This window comes from Eptatretus burgeri, chromosome 13 (assembly GCF_056783735.1).
Source record: "Eptatretus burgeri isolate ZD-2024b chromosome 13, Ebu_testis_v1, whole genome shotgun sequence".
Classification (NCBI taxonomy): domain Eukaryota; kingdom Metazoa; phylum Chordata; class Myxini; order Myxiniformes; family Myxinidae; genus Eptatretus; species Eptatretus burgeri.
In genome coordinates, this window is record NC_140973.1 from 44912539 (window position 1) to 44924868 (window position 12330).

General features: G+C 43.1%; 1 protein-coding gene across 2 annotated transcripts in view; it reads left to right on the top strand.

Moving 5' to 3' along the window:
* LOC147014348 (protein Smaug homolog 1-like) overlaps window positions 1–12330 on the top strand; it is a 38926-nt gene that overhangs the window by 15022 nt on the left and 11574 nt on the right. The window contains exons 1-3 of one of the 2 annotated variants that reach the window (XM_085852257.1): window positions 7428–7580; window positions 8236–8540; window positions 8666–8858. In XM_085852257.1, the coding sequence (XP_085708383.1) occupies window positions 8277–8540; window positions 8666–8858 (457 nt within the window). In that variant the 5' untranslated portion in view covers window positions 7428–7580; window positions 8236–8276. Of the gene's footprint in view, window positions 1–7427; window positions 7581–8235; window positions 8541–8665; window positions 8859–12330 lie in introns of those variants that run through there. The other variant, XM_085852256.1, reaches the window with a different exon arrangement.

Below are 12330 nucleotides of genomic sequence, written 5' to 3' on the forward strand. Positions count from 1 at the left end.
TTAATTATGAATTTTAATGGACAATGCATTACAAGGAAAACACATTTTCGCGTTTATCTCGAATTCACCCTTTCTGAGTAAATTGGATGTGGATCAGTTATCCTTTGGCCGTTTTGGACAATTTAAGTGCCAAATTAATCCTGAGAATCTGCTGGGTACATAACTATGTAAAGATATTTACTAGATCTCTTTTAGGAGTTTGTACATATTGGTCAGGGTTTGCTGAATAATAACGAGTTGAATAATCAATTTTGCATCATGCAACAACAAGTCCCAAGTGTTACTCACCTAAAAAAATAAAATAGATTAGATTAAAGCTTATTGATTGAAATAAATTCAGTTTATTCCAAATTTGACTCACCACATCCGCCGCCTCCACCTGTTTAATCCACCCCTGACTTGTATCACTGATTTGCCTGTTACACAAAAACTATTGCATATTTTTTATTTCTGTTTTTTCCACATTAAACTAGATAAAATTACCTTTCTTCTCATACTAAGATATCTAGATATCTGTGGTTTTTCTGGTCTGAGGTCAAAGTGGAAAGTGGATGTTTTCAAAAACATGTAACAACTCCGCCTTTTTAGCGTGACCAGTTCATGAACTACGACCATGTAACCTTCAACGATAACAGTGTTTCGTTTGATCTCCAGTTTTGAATTTAAAAAGTTCATTTGGTAAAGTTCTTTCTACATAATTGGTAATTAATCGAAATGTAGCATTATGAGTTTGTGTTTAAGTACACGTACACGTACACATACCTTTTACAAATAGATGCAAAAATCAAGAATAATTTTCTTGTGGCCCCAGAACCAACCAACCAAACGAACAATATATTTACAACGTCCATCAAAGCTACCGTCGAGCCCCCCTCCCAATATGATTAATCGTAAATAAACTTTCCCTGTAAATGCACAAGCCCCACATATGTGCTTTCCATCAGTGTTCAAGGAACCTAATCCGAGTGTTCAACACACTCCCCTCTACTCCACTTCCACTGATCCACGTGGTCGGGAGTTTGCAGTCCGAGTGGGTACCCATTTGGCTAGCTGAGAAAGTTCTCAAACTGAGAGTGCTAGTGTGTATTCTTCCTTTTTCTCTGGTAGAATCAATGGAGAATGTTTGGAAGATGTGCTAATGTGGGGAATGGCTATTTTAGGTGTATCGTGTAAGGAGAGTGTTTCTGAAAGAGGAGTGCCCTCTACTGGAGGGAGTCTCCAGTTGCAGGGTGAGATCATTCGTAAATGGAAACTGAAGCTGATGGTCATTTGGCGTTGCGAAATTTACAGCTTCCAATTAGGAATATTGATGTGCCTGTTTGTAGTTCATGGGCTGGGAGTGTGACCGAAAAGGTATGAGGAGTGTAATTTATGTCAAGGATTTGGGCTTGCTGGGTGCTGTCAGAGATACCAACCAGGAGGGCAAGTTAGTTTAGAGTTTAAGTATGCCTGCCAGGGAAAAGGGCCCATTCATGGGTCCCAGCAAATGTCCCACAGTTGGGAGTATGGAGCTGACATTCCAGTTAAGCACCAAGGTCTCGGATGTCATTGGAAGACAAGGCCAGGTGAGGAGGACTAACACTCTGTTGCACTACCCAGTCAGCTGATTGTGCTTTAGCACAGAAGAATTATGAGGGTCATGCTCAAATTTGTGCGATGAAACCTTGCATGTGGGGTAAGTTGGTCACTTGGACCACTACAGTGAGGTAAAACTAATTCTGGACACCAGCGTTTACAGTAAATTACTCTTTCTCTATCTCCATCTCGAAATATATATATATATATATATATATATATATATATATATATATATATATATATATATATATATATATATATATATATATATATATATATATATATATTGTTAAGAATTTGGAAGCCTTGTGCACACAGACAGACAGCCATCCCCGTAGCTTAGTTATTTCGATAAGTATGTGTTTCATGTTGGAATCCATCCCCTATGTCTAATGGGAATTAAGTGTGCATGTGCTGCGAAGTTATTTTATAGATAGGATTTTTAAACTTACTACAACGACGACATCTGCCTTCGCTTCCTTCCACCATCCTCCACTGGCACCATTGCACACGTATGTGGGCGGAGTTCACGAGGACCTGACGTCTCACTCACCCAATCCGGGGGATGCGAGCGAGGTTGCCGTCGGACGACCAATAAGCGCAGCCCACGCAGGACCATATTACACTCCCTGTTCGAGGGGCGATCCGCCGCGACGGCCGTCACGCCCCCCCCCCCGGTCCAATCGGCGGACTTGGCGCCTCTTTCGGCCATTCATGGGGGCGATGAGCGAATCGCGCGACGGAACCATCCAATGAGGAGGCGAGTGGTGAGGAAAAGAGGCCCCTCCCTCCTGAAGAGAAGGAGTGGTTGTCGGGACGAGCGTGAAGAGAGTTGGGCGTCCTGAGTCTGCTCGCGTGCGCGTCTGCCTGGGTTTGCGACGGACTGCATCCCGTGCTTCGAGGGTGTCTCGTCTGGCGCGTTACAGCGAGCGGTCGAGTTTCATCGGGGGAGATCGCCCCGTCTCGCCTCCGCTGGATTTGGCTGCCCTGGTCCGTGCTTTTGGCGACTGGAGCTCCGGGAAGTTATGGACGTCCAGCCGCGCGCTCGCGGCCAGGTAGCCAGCCGTCCTGACTCTCAGACGAACTATCCTTCTCGGCTGGAGAGTCGAATAAAGACCGTTGAGGTCCATCTGTTTTCTTTGGGTGTGTGTCTGTGTGCGGGCCTATCTTGTCAAGTAGAATTGGTTAAGTGCTTTTGCTTGTAAATTGATTGCATTGCTTAGTCAGTTTAACTCTGCTCTTTGTGTGTTCCCTTCCCCCCTATTGTAAATAAATATCCCAATTGTTGAATGTTTCAGCTCGTTTCTGTCCTTTCCTGCATTGGTATAGCCCCATAGCCCCATAGCCCATAGAAAAAAAATCACAAGGTGTCAAGTCAGGTGAACGTGGTGGCCATTTCAACAGCACATTGTCATTATCACTCGCACGCCCAATCCATCTTCCTGGTAGATTCTCATTGAGATAAGAATTAAACATTCAACTTGGTTAGTTTTTACACATTTTGTTAACATTTGAGATCATTTGAGCGAGAATTAGCTGTTATTAGACTACGAAATGATGTCATTTTTTAGGGACACCCTGTATATATTTATTTATTTACAGTAAACACTCAAATAGGGGTTAGTTTTCTGACAAATGCTGCGATAGTTAAAACCGCGATCATGGAAACCAAGGGCCAATGTGAAGAGGGGGGTTCAGTTCCTGGGCTTCGAGGAAATGGAGAGGAAGGTGGATGGCAGCCAGGAATAAACACATCACACTTGAAATATGCAGTAAAATCTGTATAAAGCATGTTCACATTGAAAGAAACATTTAAATACAATAAATAGTTTAAATACAGTGTAAATTTAACACAAACAAGTTTTAGCTTTAATTTTTTTTTCCAAAACAGCGAGGTGGGTGAGGGTAAACATATTAGTACTTGTTTGTACTGTACTCTGCCGAAAATTAAACACAAGGCTTTGCTGGGAGATGACGACGATGCTACAGGTGGCGGGTGGAGGTTTTACAACTTGTGGATATCGAACAATTTGCGATGGCGGCTGTTTCATCGGGAGCATGACGAAGTCGACAGCTGCATTGCCATATCGAGAAAGGTTAAAACGATCCTAAGCCACCTTGATCCAGAGCAGATCTTCCCTCCTTGGAGAGGAAAGTATGAGATGACATCCTCTTTAAAAATAATCCCATCCCTTCCGTGTTAAAAATCTGCTTCTGCATAAATCCCTTCTTAATTAGTTATTCCATGAGCCATGAGCCTTCGGTCCTGGGTCTCTTGTGGGATCATTGGTAAATCTGCAATGATTTCTCCCATGTCACCAGTCCCCTCAAAGGCTTTTTCTTTTCTTCTTTTTTTTTAAGCGTTTGGTTCTCAATCCAAACAAGCACTTTTCCCGTCCTTTCAATATGAGTCACGGGATTGTAGTGAGCCTTTTGTGCTTTGCTTGCAGGAACCCCTGCATGGATATTTCACTCACATTTACACACAATTGATTCATTGATCCCTTAATGGTGGGTCACAGATGCCACACTTTCATTTCTTGCCAATGTATCTAAGAACTCCATTTCATTGCACAATGTCAAGCTCTCTCTGCCTTTTGGCACAATTCATTTTGTCCATCATTTTACGTTTGGGTGCAATTATCAACTGTTGTGTGTCTACTAGATCCTGTAGATCTGGTACTACAGGATCTCCGTATGTCATTTCCTGTTCATTGACTATTCAGTATTAAATTTAGCTTCGTTCCCGTATGCTAGTCTCATTACTACAATTAACAGTGCCGTGAGAAATAATAAGAGGTAATCGTACACGTGGATGCAGACAATGACTCCTCTACACTCTAAAACCACAATTGGCCAGAACCAAATACAATAGGTTGCCCGTGATATTTGAGGGTTGTGTGTGTACCTTTTATGTATACGAGGAAAAATTACATGCCCAAAATGGGAATCTAATCCAGGTCCTCCAGTGAACCAGTGCTCTGCCATCTGAGTTACCTGGGTGCCCCACCGGCTGAGCATGCAATTCTCCCACATATAGAGATGCCACTCTTTCCCCCTGCTGCTTCCGGGACACTCACTGCCAACCGTCGGATCAGCAACGGCCTATCCACATATGCCTTTGTAAGCATACGAACCATGCTTCCCCATTGTCTCGGGTCGCTGACTTGCGTTTTTCTTTTGTTTTTTTTAATTCATTTTTTGTTGTTGTTCATTTATTTATATTTTCATTTACAGATGCTTTCCGACGGTTCTGTAATTTGTTTTTTTGTTTGTTTGTTTTCCGGTGTCGGTTTCGACATCCATCGACATGCAAAATTTCAGCTTTCTCCGTCACTCGGAAGGTCCTGATATTTAATAGTCAGTGAATCAGTGGCCAGAAAGAGCTTTATATATTAGATATACAGTGCCATCAGAAAGTATTCACACCCCTTGACTTTTGTCACATTCTGTTATCACAGTGCGACTGTGAAATGGATAAAATTTAATTTTTTTTTATTATTCAATTTTATTTTTTGTCACCGATCTACACAAAATACCCCGTAATGACAAAGTGAAAATATATTTTTAGAAATTTTTAAAAATTTAAAATGAAAAGTTGAAAAGTCTTGCATCAATAAGTATTCAACCCCTTTGCTATGACACTCCAAAATGAGCTGTGGTGCATCCAACTTCCTTTGATCATCCTTGAGATGTCTCAACAACTTGATTGGAGTCCACCTGTGGCCAATTCAATTGATTGGACATAATTTAGAAAGAAACACACTTTTCTATATAAGGTCTCACAGTTGACAGTGCATGGTGAACAAACTCTACCATGAAGTCCAAGGCACTCTGATATAGAATTGTGAGGAGGGAGAGATCTGGGGAAGGGTATAAAACAATTTCTTGAGTGTTGAGAGTTCCCAAGAGCAACAGTGAGCTCCATCATTAGGAAATGGAAAGAATATGGAACTACTCAAACTCTTCCTCGTGCTGGCCGTCCGCCCAAACTGAGCAACCAGGTAAGCAGGACCTTGGTCAGGGAGGTGATCAAGAACCCAATGCCCACTCTGACAGAACTAGAGTTACTTGGCTGAGATGGGAGAACCTGCCGGAAGGACAACAATCTCTGCAGTACTTCACAAATCTCGGCTTTACGGGAGAGTGGCTAGACAGAAGCGACTCCAAAGAAAAAAGGCACATGACAGCACGCTTGGAGTTTGCAAAAAGGCACATGAAAGACTCTGAAAGCATAAAGAAAAAGATTTTGCAGTCTAATGAGACGAAAATTGAACTCTTGGCCGAAATGCAAAGTGCCACGTCTGTCAGAAACAGAGCATAGCTCATCACCCATCTAACACCATCCCTACCGTGAATCATGGTGGTGGAAGCATCATGCTACGGGGGTGCTTTTCAGTGGCAGGGACTGGGAGACTTGTAAGGCATAGGGGGAACAATGAATGGAGCCAAATACAGACAAATGCTTGAGGAGAACCTGCTTCAGAGTGCGAAAGACCTTTGACTGTGGCAAAGATTTACGTTCCAACAGGACAATGACCTCAAGCATATAGCCAAATCGACACTGGAATGGCTTCACAACAAGAACGTGAAAGTCCTTGAGTGGACCAGCCAAAGCCCAGACTTGAATCCCATTGTGAATCTGTGGAAAGACTTGAAGATTGCTATTCACCGACTCTCCCCATCTAACTTGACAGAGCTTGAGCAAATCTGCAAGGAAGAATGGGAGAAAATCCCCAAATCCAGATGTGAAATGCTGATACAGACATACCCAAGAAGAGTCGAAGCTGAAATCGCTGCCAAAGGCACTTCTACAAAGTATTGATTCAGGGGATTGAATACTTATGTAAATTAGATATTTCAGCTTTTCATTTTGAATTAATTTGTAAAAGTTTCTCAAAAACAATTCCACTTTGACATTATGGTGTATTTTGTGTATATCTGTGAACATTTTTTATAATTTAATCCATTTTAAATTCAAGCTGGAACACAACAAAATGTGAAAAAGTTGAGGGGTATGAATAGTTTCTGACGGTACTGTAATCACAGTATGATACACTTTACCCTCTTGACTATGGACATACTACCTTTACTTATTTATTTAGGTGCACTTTACTCTCTCCATTGCTTACATATTTATTTATGAATGAATGAATTTCAATGTAAGATACAGCATTCTATACGTGTCCCATTTTCAAGGTGCATTTAGCGGCTTTGTCGTCTGAGGCCTTCCTTATTATTTATTTAATTAGCTTTTTTTTAATGCCATTTTACTTTTGAACTTGCGTTCACTTGGACAGGACGATGTGGTGTTTTGTTTATTTTATAGATATTTGCTTTTCTCAAATTTCTACATGGAAGCTGAAATGGAAAAGTGCTTTGAAAGGAAGCCAATAAATATTGAAATGTACAATTTTAGAAATCTTTTTTTGGCTTGTTGAAGGGTGTGAATGTAAAAATGTATTTTGAGTTGTCTTTCTAAAGCTTGGATGTCGAAATTCTTTGACTAGTCTGAATGAAGATTTGTGCATACTTTGATTGTGAACTTTCATTACCACTCTAAAGTCATTGGGTCTTGTGGCAACGATGCCAAACATACGGACCGCGAAAAAATAAAAGAAGAAAAAAAACCCCAAAAAAACATCGCCTTGGGTCCAGCGACCCGGCTTCGGAGTCCACGTATTTCTGCGACTGCTAAAACAGGGACTTCTCAGAGTTTGTAAAGGGCAGGCCAATCTGGCAACTCTTATTTTTGGTTGAACTAAACTTAGGAGGAATTCTAGAGCACCGGCTTTCTTGTGACGCCAAACTGCAAGTGCAGTGTGATGGGTCTGCATGCCTGTTCTGGAATGGACGGTCCAAATCTGAAGATGTATTCCTGTAAAGCTGTAGCAGCACCGGAATTCTTGTGAACATGCTGATTATGGTTCTGGCTTGTATATAAAGGGGTCTTTCTTTTCGCCTTTTCTACTTGGACACAGTCTTTGTGGTTTCCATAACTTGTAGGTCCTTTTATTTATTTATTTTCTTTGCCCCCCCCCCCTGCCCTTTTGTATGTATGGAGTAATTATGAAGTTCATCTGTTGTAAATCGACCTGGACCCGATTGGGGAAATATTTACTGGATTGTTTTGACTTTGTGTAATGTTTATTTAATAAACCAGCTCGTGCAAGCTTCTCCCCCACTCCCCCCCAAACAGTTTTCATGTTTTGTTTGCCTTTTATAATATGATGTGGAAGATTGATGTGCTAAAGATATGTTTGACTTGCTGTAGGCAAAATGCCAAACTTTATTTCTTTGGATGCTCCTCAGTTGTCTTTTTTGTTTGTTTGTTTTTTGTTTTTGTTTTTTTAATCTGCTTGACGCAGTCTTTCACCACATTGAGAGTGTGGGAAACGTAGCGCGCTGTTGTTGAACATTTGCCAAGCAAAGTGCCGCTTAACATGTTGCACGATATTCTAAATGCTCACTTTTATGAAGTGCTGAGTTGTGCATGGGATTTGTCTCCAAACGGATTGCACACTAAATCCAACTATTACTGGACATTCCATGATGTGGTTATTTTGCTGTTGGAGCTGGAATTTATTCTTGTTTGTGCTTGGGAAACACCAATATAGGCTTTTCTCTCATTGTCTGAAGTTTTTCTGTTTCATGTAGCTTACGTCGGCCAGTGGTGGCAAGAATCTCACAACAAGGCCATGGCTTTGCTCCTTTCCCATTTTCCTCTGCTCAAACCGAGCAATGTGGAGGCGAAGGCGCAGTACATGCGACTGCTTCCTAAGGTGTTGGCTCATTGTATCGAGAGCGGGCAGCAGGTGGAAGAGAGCCGTCAGCTGCTCTCCTATGCCCTGATTCACCCCGCCATCTCCATGGAGGACAGGGGAGCCTTGGCCGGTTGGTTTTCCCACCTTGAGGACCGTGTAGGGACCATGGGGGCTTCCACCTCATTTTCTCCTGAACAGGTTTGTCTCGGATTGAGTCGTTTTCATTTCTTCTGAGACTGGTGGTCAGATGGTGTAGATGTTTTTTTATTTTGTTGTTAAACTGTCGTAATCAACATGACTCTTGCATTGTACCTGCCCTTCAGACCGACCTGCCAGGGTTTGGTCTGGATTGTCAATCGCAGCAGACACCTGGTGCAACGGGAAAGCCGAACGGCTGGAGCAGTCATCGGGCTGAGAGTGGCTGGCCGGAGGGTGCCCAAACGAGCGAGACGAGCCAGCAATCTCGGTCTTCATCCGTCTCTTCTTCTTACAGCAATTCTGGAAACGCCAACACCAGTACGGTGTCTCTTGCTACATCTATGTTGTCGCTTCGATTACCGTGCATCTGTACTACAGAATAAGATGTAAAGGAAACTTTTTTTTCCTCCCCCCCCCCTTCGCTAGTCTGAACTCCAAACTGTTCTTTCTTGTGATTAGTTTCTTGTTTTACCGAAACCTTGAGCCTCTGGAATTAAGACGAGTACTTTCACAGTTTCTTTTGCATTGGAGACCTGACAGCAGTTCGTATATGGTAATTCTTTTTAATGTTTGTTTGTTTATTATTTTGCACTGTGCCTGCACAATGATGAATACAGCTGTTAGGTTTGAAAAGGTGATTTTAAATACATTGTTGCTCACATCGGCAAGTTCTGTCATTTCATACACAATTCTCACCGTTCATAGTAATGTGAAATAGAAGAGGTTTCTCCGATCTTGATGCAACATTTTGGTCCACAGAATACTCCCATTTTAACTCTAAATGCACTTGGGGCAGGGTGGGGGGTGGGGGGTGGCTGTGATATGTATGTATGTGTATGTATGTATGTATGTATATATATGCACACACACACACACACACACACACACACACACACACACACACACACACACACACACACACACACACACACACACACACACACACACACACACACACACACACACACACACACCTTCTTTCGGCTGCTCCCGTTAGGGGTCGCCACAGCTGATCAACCGTCTCCATTTCGTTCTATCCTCCACATCTTCCATTGACACTCCAACCACCCGCATGTCCGCCCTCACCGTATCCATGAACCTCTTCTTTGGCCTTCCTCTTTTCCTCCTGCCTGGCAGCACCATCTTCAGCATCCTTCTCCCGATATACTCCATTTCCCTCCTGTGCACATGTCCAAACCATCTCAGTCTCGCCTCTCACTTTGCCTCCAAACCGTCCTACCTGCGCAGTCCCTCTAATATACTCATTCCTTATCCTGTCCATCCTTGTCGCTCCCAACGAGAATTGCAGCATCTTTAACTCTGCCACCTCCAGCTCCGCTTCCTGTTTTTTTTGTTCGCGCCACCGCCTCCAAACCATACAACATAGCTGGTCTCACTACCGTCTTATATACTTTCCCCTTCACTCTTGCAGCTACCCTTCTGTCACAAATCACTCCTGCAACTCTTCTCCACCCACTCCATCCTGCCTGCACTCTCTTTTTCACTTCTCTCCCACACTCTCCATTACTTTGGACAGTTGATCCCAAGTATTTAAACCCATCCACCTTCCCCACCTCAACTCCTTGCAACCGCACCATACCACCACCCTCCCTCTCATTTACGCAGATGTACTCCGTCTTACTCCTCCTGACTATCATTCTCCTTCTCTCCAGTGTGAATTCACCTCTCGAGGCTCGCCTCAGCCTGCTCCCTACTCTCCCTACAGATCATGATGTCATCCGCGAACATCATAGTCCATGGAGACTCCAGTCTGATCTCGTCCGTCAACCTGTCCATCACCATTGCAAACAGGAAAGGGCTCAGAGTCGATCCTTGGTGCAATCCCACTTTTACCTTAAACCGGTCCGTCATTCCTCCCGCACACCTCACCGCTGTCACACTGTCCTCATACATATCCTGCACAATCCTCACATACTTCTCCATCACTCCCGAATTCCTCATACAATGCCACAACTCCTCTCTTGGCACCCTATCATAAGCTTTCTCTAAATCCACAAACACACAATGTAACTCTTTCTGGCCTTCCCTATACTTCTCCATCAACATTCTCAAAGCAAACATCACATCAGTGGTGCTCTTTCCTGGCATAAACCCATATTGCTGCTCACAGATCGTCACCTCTCCTCTCAACCGAGCTTCCACTACTCTTTCCCACAACTTCATGGTGTGGCTTAACAACTTTATCCCTCTGTAATTTCCACAGCTCTGCACATCACCCTTGTTCTTGAAAATCGGAACCAGTACACTTAATCTCCACTCCTCCGGCATCCTCTCACTTTCCAAGACTTTATTAAACAATCTGGTGAACAACCCCACTGCCATCTCTCCTAAGCACTTCCATGCCTCCACTGGTATACCATCTGAGCCAACCGCCTTTCCACTTTTCATCTTCTTCATAGCAGTCCTCACTTCATCCTTACTGATCCACCCCACTTCCTGATTCACTATCTCCACCTCTTCTAACCTTCTCTCTCATTTTGTTAATTCATCAGCTCCTCAAAGTACTCCATCCACCTTCTCAACACACTCTCCTCGCTCATCAACACATTCCCATTTACGTCCTTTATGACCCTAACCTGCAGCACATCCTTCCCAGCTCGGTCCCTCTTAGGCCATCAGCCATGGCTCAAAGTGCCTGAAAATCAAGTTTCGTTCCACTCATCGGGGGAGGGGGGGGTAGACAAAACCTTGATAATATAGTTTATATCCAAATACATACATATCCAAAAGTTCTCCACTCAAATAGCTGCAGTTATTGTGTATTTTCATCTTGAAAATCGATGCATTCGCTGCGCTCTTTCATTTGAATTTTCTCCACACGGATAACGTGACCCCTCGACAGCCAATAGACGCTCCCCCATGTATTATTCACCAGGACAATGTAGAGAACGAAGAAGTCAAACGTTTTATGTCTGTAAGATGGGATAAATGGAGAGAGTGTCAAATGGCTCGTCTTAGACGGTCACGAACGACGTTTAGCCGAGAGAGCCGGCGCGGGAGGACCAACTTCGATCATGGGCCAATTGTACCCGGAGTGCCGGTGTAAAGATTTCAAGTTACCTCCTGGTAATCTGAAATCGATTTCATCCTACCCCCTACGATTTCAGATTACCCCCTCAAAACATTTATTTATGTATGCTTATTTACAAAAAATAGTAATATAATTGATATTGAAAACTAATTCGGGAAAAACCATTGACCACGTGACCGCCTTTAAAGAGTTTGCAATGAATTTTGATTTTATTATGAATGATTTTATTTTAATATTGTTATTAATTGAAATCAGTATTTCTCATACAGTTATAGTTTTTGCCACATTTTTATGAAATCCTCCTTCGATATAGTTGATACAATTAGACATACTGGTTTATCTTTTAAACCAACTCGGACTATACTTACAATTATGGAAACAACGCAATAAAATCAATGTATAAAAAAGGCAATGAAAACAGCTTATTTTTAATTCACAATTTTGTTGTGGTGGTGGTGGTGGTCGTATGGCAGCTTTGCTGCCGAGGTAGCTCTCATTTCTTGAAGCATGACTGTGTCGCTGATGCAGTGCCCCTCTACCAGTACACACACTAGAACTGGTACTCATTTCGCCAACCTCGGAAGGATGACAGGCTGAGTGTGTCGCCTGGTCTTGGCTCAGTGGTTAGGGCGGCGACTTGGGATCCTAGGGTCCTGGGTAGTGGTTAGGGTGGTGGCTTGGGATCCTAGGGTCCTGAGTAGTGGTTAGGGTGGTGGCTTGGGATCCTAGGTTCCTGAG